The 15162-nt window shown below is 39.4% G+C and overlaps 1 protein-coding gene across 5 annotated transcripts in view; it reads right to left on the bottom strand.

Annotated features, from left to right (window-relative positions):
* Nucleotides 1-15162, bottom strand: part of ARHGAP6 (Rho GTPase activating protein 6) — a 310649-nt gene that overhangs the window by 35037 nt on the left and 260450 nt on the right. For all 5 annotated transcript variants that reach the window (XM_071562475.1, XM_071562829.1, XM_071562561.1 and 2 more), the window contains exon 3: nucleotides 6399-6470. In XM_071562475.1, coding sequence (XP_071418576.1) covers nucleotides 6399-6470 — 72 coding nt within the window. The remainder of the gene's footprint in view (nucleotides 1-6398; nucleotides 6471-15162) is intronic.

Here is a 15162-nt window from a genome sequence, read left to right as displayed (position 1 = left end):
TGAAATGTGTGTGTGTGTGTGTGTGTGTGTGTGTGTGTGTGTGTGTGTGTGTGTGTGTGTGTGTGTTGTGGGGTGTGGTGGTGGGGAGCATGTGCACCCACCACTCTTCAGAAGTATTCAAGCACAACAAATTTCTTCTTGGATGGGTACAGTGAATGTAAGCCCTACTGACATTTCAGACTCAATAAAAAAAAAAGAGTTGTTGACATGCAAAGTAATTAGCAACCCATCGACTGGGGAGGAAGGGCACTAACTCTGACACAACATGCATAGGTCTCTTTTACAGCTGTAGGCTGGGGATCTCCACTGCTGGAGAGGTTTCATTTGAACAAATGTTTCTTAGAGCAGTGGCTCAAACTCTGGTCTGTTGTATACATACCAAATGCCAAAGCTACTAAATTAGTTACTCTCTGTAAACCCTCCCAAAATTTGATCATTTATTCAATTAGGAGAGTGGGCAGCTTAAGAAGAAATTTTGCGGAAAGCATCATATAAAATGTGAAACAATCTGGCAGATGGGGCAATTAGCTTGGAAATGCAGACTCATACCCTTATCCAGCAGCACTTTTGATGTACTCCTGTTTTAAGGGTTTACTGGCAAAGGAGACTATTTACTATTTTGGAGAAGTGCATAATTTCTCTTACCAGAAAGTCAATGTTGCAGCTGAGGCAAATTTCTTAATAAAATTTTGATTGAAACTGGTATGTTCCTGTAACTGGTAAATCAGCATTTTCTAATAAAAAGCAGCATGTCACAGAAGAACTCCCAGTCAGATTAAATAAGAGTTTCAGTGATCCCAAATCCTTTGCTAACCAAATGATAATATCCAGGATATCGACCCATACAGTTACAGCTTACGTGACCTCATGTTATTCTATTGAAGCACAGTTTAAAAGACTTCCCTGAAGTTTCAGCTGGTGAAAACTGTAGTTTCCAACCCACAAAATGTATCATTCTATTAAGAACCAAAGAGGTCTATAATCTAGACACTAATGAGTCTTTCAGTGCTAGTAAAGTGAACAGCAACTTCTATTAGTCTCCTTAGCATGTCGGGTTTTTTCTTAAGTACATCTTAAATGCTGGTTGTGGACTGCTAAAATCCTGTGACCAAGATGTACTAAGGTGCTTGTACCACCTCTATTTAAATGGTGGGAATACAGTGGGAGACCGATCAAAGAATAATGTGCTTTAAAGGTGGTATGTACATGTGGCCTTTTAAGTCAATCTCCCCAGCTAGCCAGACTGGGTAACTCTGCTTTGCTAACTGAAATTGATTACTTCAGACCTGTAGAGACAGAGATGGAAGCAGAAAACAAGGAAAATAGAAACGTCAGTCCATAATGGGAACAACAAAACTTCTTCCATCTCAAGGTTTGTCAAAACCTGCAGTGACTCCAGGAGACTTGAGATAAAAAATGTTCTCAGCATCAGTTCCATGGCTGAAAATCTCTTCTCCAGCTATGCAGTTGTGTGGCTGAAAATTGCTTTAGCTACTCCAAGCTCACTGACCTTCAAGGAGTTATATAAGACCCTCCCAATTACCTATGCGTTTTCTGTGGGTAGGTCTAGATTTCTTTAAGAAAAATTAAGAGATTCTTTGGTCCTTCATTTGACTTTAGTATAAAACATGTCACAATGGTGCTTAAAAAACCCTTTTGTATGCCTAGAGAGCATGAGAAATATTTTCAAAGTTTTTTTAAAAGCATGGTGGAGTACTGGAAAGGCTTGGAAAAAAGCCACATTTCTGATAAACCACAACAAAAAAAAATATTCAGCTCTTTCCTTAGACTGTGCCAATGCACATGGACATCGTGATAGGCTGAATTACTGAAGAACAAATGCAAACAGTAAGAAATACATCTTAATTTACTAGGCATGGATGGGAAGTAAACACAGAAGAAATTTTCAAGAATATTTAACTAAAATAAAATCAGACATCTACTACTGGATTTGCATATGCCAGACAGTTACTAGGAACGCCTTTTCTCAGGAAGTCCAGCATACACAGCAGCTCTGCTAAGGTGCCACAGATAAATGTGCTGAGTATTTACATTCCACAGAGAAACATAAGCAAAAGGGATACTTCTCAGCTGCTCAACCAATCAGGTAACAAGTGATTATTATTTCTGAGCAGGTCTCTTCATTCACCCAGAGGGTTTACAGGAACCAAGGCAAAATGGAGCTGTTTTACTGATAAAATCTTCTAGAACAAATAATTTCTGGGAAGCATCTCTCTCTGGAATGCCTGTGTGTACTTTAAAAGTAGGCATGCTTACGCTGATACCCGTATCACTGGCAGGAGATGGACAAAATACTCTGCTTCAGCTGCCATCAAAATTAGCAGCGAATTTGTAAGGGAACAGTATCCAGCCAGCAGCATGCATAGCATCCTGAGAATTTCTTATTCCAAGCAGCATGGACATGTTACTGCTCCTCCACCCCAAGTAGTGCCTGTCAGCAGCCAAAGCAAATGTTTGGAGACGTATGTAGACAGTAGGATTGAGAGTCATGATGGCCATTATTAACAAGGAGGTCGGGAAGGGTAAAGCAAAAACACTTGAATGATGGAAGCTGAAAATATCACTTAAATACCTGGGTGGAGTGCTGTTCTCCTGTTTAGTCTGTTTACATCCGGCAAGTTTTACTATATCCTGCTCCAGTGAGTCACTCAGAGTTGTAAAAACAATTGAAAAAAAAAACCCACTTGTTTTAGAATTTCTCCCCTTTTAATGAGACAGTGACAGACGTCAAAAAGGACAAAATAAAGATATGAAACTCATTTAAAGTGCATTGAATTCTATTTTAGTGTCTTTATTAGCCTTCAGAATTCTAAAAGTTTGCTGAAACTCTCACTTACCAGCTACACAGGTTGACTGATCAATCCATCTGACTAAAATGTGAAGTTTAGAGAGTAAAAACTACAGATCAGACAGTCCTAAAATAAAAGTGATTAAACCTCCAAACAGTCCCAGGAAAATGAGTATCATTCCTTTCAGTTATGCATCTTAAGTACAGACACCTGGTGGAGTCTTGGGCACAAACCCCAGGTTTGTGGTACCTCTCCAGAGAGAACAACCCCAGAAGTCTGCAGCCTGGCATGGTTCAGTGCATGCCAGTGCTAAAGGAGGGGGTTTATCTGGCAAGACCTGCAGTAAGGCCATTGTGCATTCCTGGTAATCAGCCTGGTGGCCCTTTTTTTCCACCTCTGTGGCTTCCTGGATCAGGCACATCTCTGTTATCTTTGGCTGCAACCCACACACATGATCACATAGTGCTGCAAGACTGTCAGGATTAACCTTCAGGAGTCTATCTTTACCAAAGGAGACTTTTCAGGTGGCACATATTCCAGGCAGGACCTAAAAACATGTCCCTCTAAGCTGTTACTTGTCCTGGTATGTGGGGTCTCCCAGGCTGGGTTAGAGAAAACACAAAATGTTTGGAATTAATTAAATACTCTTCCAACTGCAACTGTGCCTACAAAAGTGATACTGAAGGGATGGAAATGAACTCTGCATCAGGGTAGATGCACCTACTCTGTATAAAGTATCTGGAAATCAGCTTCCTATCTGGTGTCCTGTGGCCTGGTCTCATGTTCTCACAACAGTGCAGCTGGACTAGTTACTTAGAGAAACCACCACAAAACTCCAAAAAGAAACTGAAGGAAGGCATTCCTTTTAGGCATGAGGACTAGGGACCTGCCCAGGAGGGTAAGTGTGTGCTCCCAGACTTTCGTGAGAGCACATTCACATCCACAGTGAGGAGTGTTTGTTTTGGACTGGTTGCCCAGAAATGGAAGATATTCTCTTCACAAAACAAGCAGTAGAAATGCTTACTTTAAAGAACCACCATGGAACACCCCAGGATAAAACTTCCAGCTTGCTGTGACACACATGCCAAGGAAAGTTAACTCTGACTGTAGGTGACATGGAAGACAACTCTCCATGGAATGTGCTGGGACTCAATGGTGAGCGTGGTAGGCTCATCTTTATGGAGACCAGCAGCACAAGGCCCTACATTTTTCTTTCCAGAGCCAGCTCATCACCTGAAAGATGGGTAATGCCATCCCTCCTGACTCCTGAGGCTTGGGGAGATGCTGGTGCTGCTGCTTCCCACAGGAAACCAGTCACCTTTCAACCACTGTGCCAGGATAATGGCTCACATGGCACAATTTCAAATAAGAACTAAAAAAAAGGAATTAAAATCAGGAGAATCAGCATAGTGATTTCTAAAAATGCTTGGTATAGTTAACCAGAATGTTTGAGCAATGCTGAAAACCAGGAAGTAGATAAATATAAACAAGGATGAATAAGTAGAAAGTGCTGACTTTCACTGTGGGCAACAAGTGAGACCTAAAAGGCAAAGTGCACTCAGAAAACCCTTTGGAATAAAAACAGAAAGTATATTCCCCAAAGCTACTAACTGAATAAAGTATAAATGCTACCGTACAAGATAGACTCACAAGAAAATTCATGAACAGAAGTGTAACAGAAGAAAATAGTACTATCTGTAAGTGCTCAACCAGTGCAGCTGTATAATTATTAGAAACAGAGGTCAGCGTGGCTATAAGGAAAACACAAAAGAATACACGGCAGTGTAAGAAAAATTATTGTTTTAATGATCTTCAGTAACAGAGAACTTAAAGGAATAAAGACCAGCTCTGGGTTAAGCATTTGTATCAACCACCCAAAGGATGCTACCACTTTTCAGGGCACCACACCAAAGAGGCATTAGTGGAGCTCTGAAGCTGCAATTGCAAAGATCCACCAGCTTTGGGTGACACAGCAAAATTCTGGCTTTGGTGAATTATCAAAGTAATTTATCTTTGTTAAAATCTGCTACACCAATGAAAGATGTGAGAATAAAAAAGTAAAATGCATTTAAACTCTTAAGTTTTTTAAGTTTTCTTAAACTTCTGAAGAGAAACTTTCAAAGGAGAGTACCAAAGTTGTGCTACCCATATGGGAGAAAAAATAAAAGCTGAAAAGAAGAGCAGGATATGGTTAGCCTTTTCTGATGCAGAAGAGCACCCCACAGCTGCTAAAAAGATCAATATCTGGCAAATGTACTGAAAAGCAGGGAAGGTTTGCACAGAACTATGTTGCTTTGCACTTTTAACTGCACGGATGACTGAGGAACATAATGACTGATTAATTACAGTGTAGCCAAGTCAATTGTAATGCATTAACAGGAACAGTAAAAAAAGGATTTTTCCCCAAAGGTGGCTATAAAATCATTGAACTCCTTCCTTAAAGACTCCTTCTGCATATGAGCTCAGCCCTACATCAAGTAATCTTGTAAAAAAGGAAAAGTTTGGTACTTGCAATGTAACACAGGAAGCCACTAGATTTATCAAAACAAATGTGTGAGGGGACATTCAATTTTAGAAAGATTAATACAAATATTTTCCATAACCAGTTTTAAATCAAGAAAAAAAATAATCACATATTTGAAGTCATCAAAGAAATAAAAATTAAAAGAAAAATATTTTCTTCTTGAAAAATATCTACAGTAACTTTGAAATGAGCATGATAATTTTTTCAATGGAATTTCAAAGTTCCATCCTTCTCCCAAACTAGACTAAAAGGGGTAACATCAGAGTAACCAGTTCACTTCTCTTATCATAAATTTTTGTGTTTCTGTGTGTGTTTATGAAACTGGGATGTCCACACTGAGATTTACTACCATTTTTCTAGAACTTCTTTTTCAAAAGGGAACACAAAATTAGACGCAAAATTACCTACATGCATAAAACTGCAATTTCACAGACACTTTTCAGTGTCTCAGATTTAGTTCAAATGGCTCCAAATTACAGGTCAAGTTCAGGTCTTAGATTAGGACCCAGCCCATAAAGCTGATTAGTGTCCAAACAAAAGAGTACAACCATATCTGTAAATCCATGTCACATGGAGTTTATTAAAATCCAAATGAGCAGTAGCACTGAAGCATTTATGTATTTTAAACAATGGCTATTTTCCTAAGGTCAAAGAAAGAAAAGCAAACCAACTGATTTGCTTGGGCAGTGTTGGGTTCACAGGTTCACATGCTTTGTAAATTCAAAGAGGAGAGTGCAAATACAGGTAAAGAACTATATCATGTTATCCAGACCACACTCTGCACTGGACGGTGAAAACAGGGAGAAACAACAATGGAGAAAAGGTGCAATCCTTTAACCTTTCTTTTCTTCCAGAAAAAAAAATATCTTTCAGTTGAAGAGATCTGGATTATACTAAGGTCAAACAGAAAAGATAAAACATATTTTTCAGCTTGAAAATAAATACCTAGCCAGTACATCAGCTCAGCAATATTCTTCTACTCCAAAAGTGTATTTTTAAGACTACAGAAATCTCCTATGCAGAACTAAGACCTGATCACTAAACATGCACTCATTTTATTTTACCTTTGTCTCTGTTCTTCTCCTTTCCTAAAGAGTCCAGTTTCTTTCTTAATGATTTCTTCCTCTTTTGTCCATCTGTAAGAGGCAAAAGAAAAAATTGAAACAGGAAGTGAAGAGAAATAACACTGAACAAACTGTTGCAGGAACATGGAGTGAGATGGTCACAGCACTAGAACTCAGAAGGGTGTGGGGCATATTTCACAAAGGCTAGGGACTGCCACAGCCTCTCAGCCCAAAAGACTGTGGTTTGTTCACCCAAATGCTGAGGCTGCACCAGGGAACCAAAATGTATCCACCTGCATGCTGCTGGGCACATCTAAACATGCATGGTCATCTAATTTTGCAGACTTAACAATGGAGGTTTTTTTGCTGGATGCTCTTGATAGCAAGGTGCCATAAACCTAAAAGGTACTGCTTAGCCTTCATCCATGGTCACAAGACTGTGATTCAGGTGTGGAGGTGAAAGCAGTATTTGGAAAGGGAGGATGACTAACTGCCAGGATAAAGCACTGCATTCCAGTCATACCCACTGGATGATACCTGACCACCTTCACATGACCCATCTGATCTGAACTCCCACTGGGAACTTGTTGTTTGGTAGAGCAGGTCCAGATTGGTTCAGATGGATTAGAGTCTCAGAGAAATTATTGTTCTGACAACCTATATAACATCCAAGTTTTCACTAAGGTATTAAGGACCAAAAATTTTAAGCAATAGTGGAGGCAGGTTTGTTCTTGAAAGGATTACGTCAAAAGGCTGGCTATCATTATTTCCTTCAGCAGCATCTTTTACACTGAAAAGTCAACAAAAAAGTTTTTTATTTATTAGATCTCAAAAAATACTAGGGATTAAGACACAGGCCTGCTTTAACTTGTACCTTTTGATCTTTTAATTTTCAAAGCAATATAAAGGGTCTCCCATAGGGACTAATATTCTAACATAGACACCACTCTAGATAAAGATTAATGAACACGTACCTTTTCTTTACTGGTTTTGTAATATGGCAAAAACTCAAAAATTAACACAGTGTATCTGTTTCACTTTTAGGGCAATAAGGTTACCAAATAATCTGTTTCAACATGTTTTTCTAGTTATGCAAGCCAGCGTCTTAAGTGCTCTTTTACAGTATGAACATACCACAGAGGAGTGAAATGGATCTTTGTTGATGAACTCTCATCTTTGCAATTATGGGTCATGAGAGAACACAAGCCATTTCCCTGTACTTTTCCCTCAACTTCTATTGAAAACCAAATCCAGAACATTACTTAACAGCTCAACAAATTCTGACTTTGTCAGTTAATACCCTTTGAATTTAAAACTAACATTCCTTTTTATTTTTTTAACAATGGTTTGATCAACTCCACTTGCACTCTGCATTTATATACAGCATACCACAGAATCAAAGAATCATTAGGGTTGGAATGGACTTCTGGAGATCATCCAGTCCAAGCTGCCTGCCAAGGCAGGGTCACCTAGGGCAGGTTATACAGGAACACATCCAGGTGGGTTTTGAATTTCTCAAGAGAAGGAGACTCCACAACCTGCCTGGGCAGTCTGTTCCAGTGCTCTGCCACTCTCAGAGTACCTAAGTTCTTCCTCATGTTGAGGTGGAAGTCCTTATGTTTTAGTTTATGGCCTTTACTCCTTGTCCTGTTTCTGGGCACCACCCTCTCGGCAGCCACCTTTGAGATAACTGTATGTATTGATGAGATCCCCTCTCTGTCTTCTCAAGACTAAACAGGCCCAGCTCCCACAGTCTCTCCTCATCAGAGAGATGCTCCAGACCTCTCAACATGTTCATGACCTTCGCTGGACCCTCTCCAGTAGCTCCTTGTCTTTCTGGTACTGAGGAGTCCAGAACTGGACACAGCACTTCAGAAGTGGCCTCACTAGGGCCAGGTAGAGGGAGAGGATCACCTCCCTCGACCTGCCAGCCACGCTTTTCCCAATGCATCTCAGGGTATCACTGTCCCTCCTGGCCACAAGGGCTCCCAGCACTCACTTATCTGTGATACTCGAGGTAGAATTGTTAAGTGCTGGTTGTGTTAATTCCCCTTTTTCTGCACCTGCTCCAGTGAGAATTCATGTCTCTGAAATAAGGCTGAATAAATGGATAAGGTATTCCAGGTAAGAGTTCAGCAATATAATGCTAGTAATTCATTGCCTGATATGGTCTATGATTAGATTTTCCCTTTTCTTAGCCACACGACAAGGTTATAACTCAAAGTCATACTTTGATTGATTAATATGCCCAGTCTTTTCACACCTTCTGATATTTTGTGTTGCTAAGACTGAGTTTATAAGAGAAATTTTATCACTTCTTGGCAATACTAATAGTTGGTAGCCTGCTTACACAAACCTGAGAGTACAGCTTGTTTTCATAATGTTCCCTACTACCACTGTGTTCTGGCTTTAAATATATAATTTTCAAATTATTTTTCATGCGATATATTCAAATTTCTGCTGCACAGCAGCCTTTTGATAAATGACTTAAACTTCTTTGGAGTCAGAGAACCTTATTCTCCAAAGACCCATTTATTGATATTCTGACATCCCATTGAAGTCTACTGAGACAAAAAATGAGGAAAAAAAGTCAAATTTTTATGTAAAATACAGTGTTTTTCTGCAATAATTTACATTTAAATTTTACCCCAAGGCAACAGGAAAAAGAGTTGCATGTGAAAATAAGACTTAGAGGAATCTCAGTGAAAAGTTAAAACTTAGGAGATCTGCCAAGAGGTCTGAGGTCAGTTCAAGTTCTCCTCCTCCCCAGCAAAAGACATGATCAATTAGAGTCTGTAAAAACAAATATGTTTTGAAATGACTGCTGATTCAAGGTACATCAGGCATGAACACTGCTGAAATATTCACAATGTGATTAAAGACTTAGCCAATTCTAGCAGTTTTACATATTAAATGAACCCAATTCATAATAATAATGCTTAGTACTTATTAACTGCAGTGTGTTTTGAGAATATAATTAATATCTGAAACATTCTTGGGAAACAGGCAAAGCATTAGTACCTGTACTTAATACCAACTGCATATTTTCTAATTAATTAGCAAATATTTATTCAAAATAGCATTGTATCAGTCCAAAGTGCTATTAGATATGGACTGCTATTTTGATTTCCAGTTTGCAAATGTTTAAACCACAAACTGATGAAAGCTGCAGCAGTTTCATCCGGCCTTTTGTGTATAAAATTGTCACTTCATGTCTTCTTTCTGTAGCTCAATGATATACTGCTCCTTCAACAGATTCCACTAGAGAATATTAGCAAGACAAAAGAAACAATCAAAAGACAACAACTGTCAAAGTGAAGGAAGCTGCATGTTTTTGTCTTTGATAACCCATTCTGTGTTTCTTGAAGGACACCTGCCCAGACTCTGTGCACATCAGTTTGTTTTTCAGAAATGGACTTGATCTGTTCAATACTTACTAATTTATATGTTTGCTGTATTTTTCACTGCAATGCATACATCACTCCCTGGACATCTATGTATTAAGACTAACACAATGAATATTTAAAAGACCAAGAGTCTAGAATTGAACTCCTGAATGCACATTAAATTGCTACGTGACCTGTTTTTCCAAAGTGGTGAGCATTTCCGTGTTTGGTGAATGCCAAAAAGACTTTTCTATTTGAAAAATTAGGTCATCTTTTCAGGACTCTGTCAGTTAACCACACAGCCTATAGAATACTGTAATATTTGTACTGATCTACTGAATTCTGACAAGAATTGAGCAGTTAGCCTTGTGAGATTATTTAAATTTTGATATTTTGGGTTAAAGTAGACATTCACCTGCAGTGTCATCATGAACACCATTTAATTGGGAGTTACACTATCAAATCCCAGTTCTTCTACGGACCTTTTAAAGGCCTAAATTTTTCTCCATCATGGTTCTACAAACGAGGCAACAGCATTTCCATGCTGAGGATATACAAATTTCAAGAAAGAAAGGAGGAAGGAAGTGAGGCAGGCAGGCGGGAAGGCAGGCAGGAAGGAAGGCAGGCAGGCAGGAAGTAAGGAAGGAAACTTTGTAAATTTTTTTAATGACAGATTGTTCTCTTGCTTTGCACAAGACCACATACCAACACCTCCTATGACAAAGATAGACTGCGCAGGCTAAATTCTGTTACTATTTACTTTCAGTAATTCTTTATTCAATTTATATTTCTGGAAATCAACAGGTCTGTTTGGTAGGTAGAGGTGCTGCTCAGCATAAGATGAAGCATCACAAATTAGGTACAGGGAATTAGCTCAAAACAGGTAGTGGCGTACCTAAAGTTAACATTCAGGAACTCTTGACCACTGATTTCATATTATGTCACTTAACAGTGAATATACTATGAAACTCTAATCCAATATGTTTTTCATAATTAATATAATATGCACTAAAAAAAGTACAACAGCATCTGTGCTTTATACATCATTTTCGGGACAGTATTAGGCTTCACATGATCAAAAAATACCCAATCAAATATGCTTGAAGTGAACATGCAACAAAAATAGGATTTTCAGCACTTTATTTATACATGGTCTGGTGGATTATCTATAAGAATGGATGTTCCTTTCATGTTACTTACATGCAAGGACACTTTTTATTAATCAAAAACATAACTCACAAATTCATACAGATCCTTTAAAATATTTTAATTCAGTGGGTTTTTTACTTAAGAGATGATCTGCTCTTTACAGGGCTGTAGAGCAAAGAGAACTCCTCTCCCCATCTATTGGCAACTTCCTTTGCTTACGAGAAATGTGTTTCTTGTCCATTTAGGGAAGAAAGTTTGTCATGTTCTACAATTAAGGGTTATTTTCACACAGTATGAAGAAAGGAGTTATGTGAGAGATTATTATCAGACCCATAGCTCAACTGTCTAAACAGAAATGGATAAAGTTAACACTGTGAGATTTCCAAAATACTTCTTCACAGTAATTCTATTCATGGCCATTTCCTCTTAATAGCCACTAGTAATTGGATCTAATTGCATTTATAGAAAACAAAATAGAATGTATCTTCTAAAAGTGCAATCAATTCTGTCTTGAAAATTAGTTCCAATGACTCCATAAAGAACAAAGTGTGAGCTTTCTTGAGCACTTGTTGGTTCACTTAACTCACCAAGAGCAACACATTGCCCAAGTGCCAGCCCCTCATCCCCAGCCTGTGTGCTGTCAAGTTGCAGTCTCTCTGGTCTGTGCAATACTGCAAGTAATTGAGACTCTCAAGCAAAAGCCATTGCTCAATTCTGCTGAAAGTGCACAATGAAGACGAGACTGCACTTCATTCACTGACAGTTACGCTGTGCTCTGGAAGTCCCTTCTTTGGGTCACCATTTGAAGCTAATTTACTTCTGAAGATACACTTGGAGCTGCTCTGCTGAAGAAGAGGGTGCTGGTTTCACTTAGCTATTTCTGTGACCATCAATGTCCATCTTGAAATATCTATTTATATAAACTTGTTGAAATTCCCTGTCCCCATGCAGTAACTTCCAAAGCACTACAAGATGCCAAAAGGATGGAAGATAAAAAATTTCAATCAGAGAAACAGGAGCTATAGATTTTGTCACATAAAGCAATATGAAACAGGAGAGGCTGAGCCTACAGGCATTGCTCATCACTGTCTTTCTCCCTTTCACCTGGCCTCAGTCAAAAACACACAAGATCTCCATCAGTGATGCAGATTATTATATTCATTGAGAAGCCTTGGACTATCATTTAATTTTTCCTTATGGCTTATGTTGCTGTCTTTATTTCACTTTGACTTAAATCAGCACTTCTTTGTGCTTATCAGTTGGCAGCTGATGGCAGAAAAATTGTATTCATTCAAGGGTATCCCTCAGCTACAGCCATGACCTTCTGTCCTAGTTCAGCAGGAGGGACCAGTGTGGGGGTGATCAAAGCTGTGTATTCTACCCTCTCTATTCATTCCCCAAGGACAATGGACCATTAGCAGCAGCTGCCCAGGGAGTCATTATCAACTTCACACCCAGCCTGAGGGGGCGGAGCTGCTAATGGGCCATCAACAGTTCAACACCCCCTGGCTCCCAGAGTTAATCACCCACTGTGTGAGTCCCTGCCCAGGGGGAGGGACTGAGTGCTCCCTGAGGGTACATAAGTAGTGGGTAAGAAGACCTCGGGAACTTCTCTCCTTGGATCCAGAGAAGCAGCAGGATCTCAAACAGGAGGAGATCACTGGTCTCGGACAGACTACAGCCAACACCAACATTTTTTCATTTCCTTTTGCTCTGGACTTGGGGGAGCCACAGGGGGTCTCAGCACAAGGGCAAATAACCCCCCTTGGGTTTGTGCCCCAGGACAGTGGGTTATACTGCTGTGTTTTTGTGAGTTGAAAGCAATTTCCCTTTTGTGCCAGTGTATTTATTGTAATATTATTATTAAATTTAACTCTGACTTATAATCTCTCTTGTGATGAGTTCATTTCCCCTGTTGGTTCACCTTTAAACCAGCACACCTTCCAGGTGACAGCTGGCTCATGTATGTTCACCTCAGCCCACCAGCATCACAAGCACAACGGAGGCAGCTTTCCCCTTAAATGCTGCTTCCTCTGATGCAGCAAACAATTTTCAGCATTCCCCTCTCTGGGAATTTCCTGATGAATATGCTTATGGCAGAAGAAATAATGTGAAAAGGGCAGAGCTGAAGTCAAAGCTAGAAGGGCTGTGCGCAGGTTGGATCAGAGCTGGAGCATTGCAGTCCCCTGGGAAGGAGCAGTGCCTGACCCAAACCCTTCCCAGGACAATGTGAGAAACCAGGTGAGGTGTGGGGAAAGCCAAGTGTGCAGGAAACAACATTCTCAACAACACACAGTGTACACAACACCACCACTTGAGAAAATCCATCAGACAAAAGTGGGTTGTTCTTTCTTTTCTTCCCAGCAGACTCTTTGTTAACCTGTGGTTAGTGCATCTTCTTCAGTCCTAGGCTTCAGTCCCTTTGGACTAAGGCATTACTGATTGTTAAAATTAAACACAGAGGAATTACAAAGTTCAGCTGCATAGGTTTGAGTGACGCAGCTGCTAGAAGTATAAAACCTGCATTATACACAATTCCTTTACTGTGAAACAATAAGAATTTGGTCATACTGGTATGTGAATTAAATTCCTTATCTAGGAAGTATTTCTGAGTTGCCATGAAGCCTGCCTAGAAGGCAAAACTGCTGGAAACCTCACCTCCTTCAAAAGACAGCTGCATTTCCACAGTAACCTCAGCTTTTTTAATGAAATAACACTTTACAATAACTTTCCCTAGTTCTGATACAAATTAAAAAAAAAAAACAAACAAAAAACAAACAAAACCCCAAACCACCAAACATCAAAACCACCCTCCACAATTTGCTTGCTGGCTACTAATAAGATTTGATGCACATCTGTTGATACTGCCCAGCTATTCTGAAAGCGAAGGTAATATATCACTTTATACAAGCTGAGTCTATCATCAGTAAACTGCCCTGTCTTTTAGGAAAACAAACCTAAAAAGTGTAGTTCCAAACTAGACTGCAATCTAGAAAAATCCACCATTTCTATTGAAACCTATTCTCAAGGTTTATTTCTATACAAATGAGCCATGTCCCAACTAGCTGAACAAAATTGTTGCACATTAGAAAACAGCAGGATACAGATTTAGACTATAACTGTAACTAGATAGGTATGAACTCTTTTTAAAAAAACCAACAAACAAACCAAAGCAAAACAACTTACTTTGGGCAATGTTCTAATTCAGCTGGCAAACGCTACTCAATTCCTGTGGCTAGAGGAATCTTAAGCACACATGACATTTTCACTCCCCTTGCCTACACCTTCCCCAGCAGATTACGGATTTACTTGGTCTCCAAGTATGTATGTTGGAATAAAAAAACTACTTTTGTACTTTCATGTATGTTCTCCCATGATTCTTTGTTGTGAGGGATTTGCATTAACTGGTGGGAAAATGCAGGTAAAACATACTGTAAGGGTAAGAACCAAACCTTAGGAAAGAGGGAATGAGGGACTTGGGCTCTGGAGTGAGGTCAGGGCTGCAGAAAGCCACAGATGGAGGGAGGGAATGTCAGAAGAGCCTACCCCTTCGAGGAGAAGAGCTGGGAAGGAGCAGCTTTTCAGGCCTGCCCCAGGCCACTGAACTCCTGCTGAGCAGGAAGCTGCAGGTCTAACATGAACACAGCACAGCTGCACCAAAAGAAACACTAAAGAGAGTACAAAGAGAATGCCTGCCTTCACTTTATGCATGCTGCCTATAAATATCCTTAAAATCCCAGAATCTTTATTAGTTTCAGCATTTTTCAAACCATCACACCAAAACTAAGAATAAAGTTCTCGATCTTCATTTTTTATTTGATTTGTTTGTTTGTGGTTTTTTTAGTGTATTCTTTAACCTTTTTGCATTTGGACTCCTGACTAGAGATAGTTGTGTTGGAAAAGTTGGGGAAAAAATCTCTTCGGTTATTTTAGCATTACTGGAATGAAAGCATATATAGTTTTACATCATTTGAATATTTTTTAACTTGCAATACATTTAAAATGGCTGCATTACCATGAGGAACAGCTCTGCTTCCTTCAGTGTCTACATTAGCACAGAATTTCCTATGTCATAAGAAATCCCAAGTCATAGTAATCTAATAAAATAATATTAAACTCTCCAAACCAACAAACTAACCAAAACTCCAACCTCCACTCTCCAACAAAACCCTTAAAAAAAACTCCTGAGAGAGTGGGCCAGGTCTTATTTTGATGGAGCACATGCCTTG

Source organism: Pithys albifrons, chromosome 1 (assembly GCF_047495875.1).
Source record: "Pithys albifrons albifrons isolate INPA30051 chromosome 1, PitAlb_v1, whole genome shotgun sequence".
Lineage (NCBI taxonomy): Eukaryota > Metazoa > Chordata > Aves > Passeriformes > Thamnophilidae > Pithys > Pithys albifrons.
This window is presented reverse-complemented; position numbering and strand designations above follow the sequence as displayed.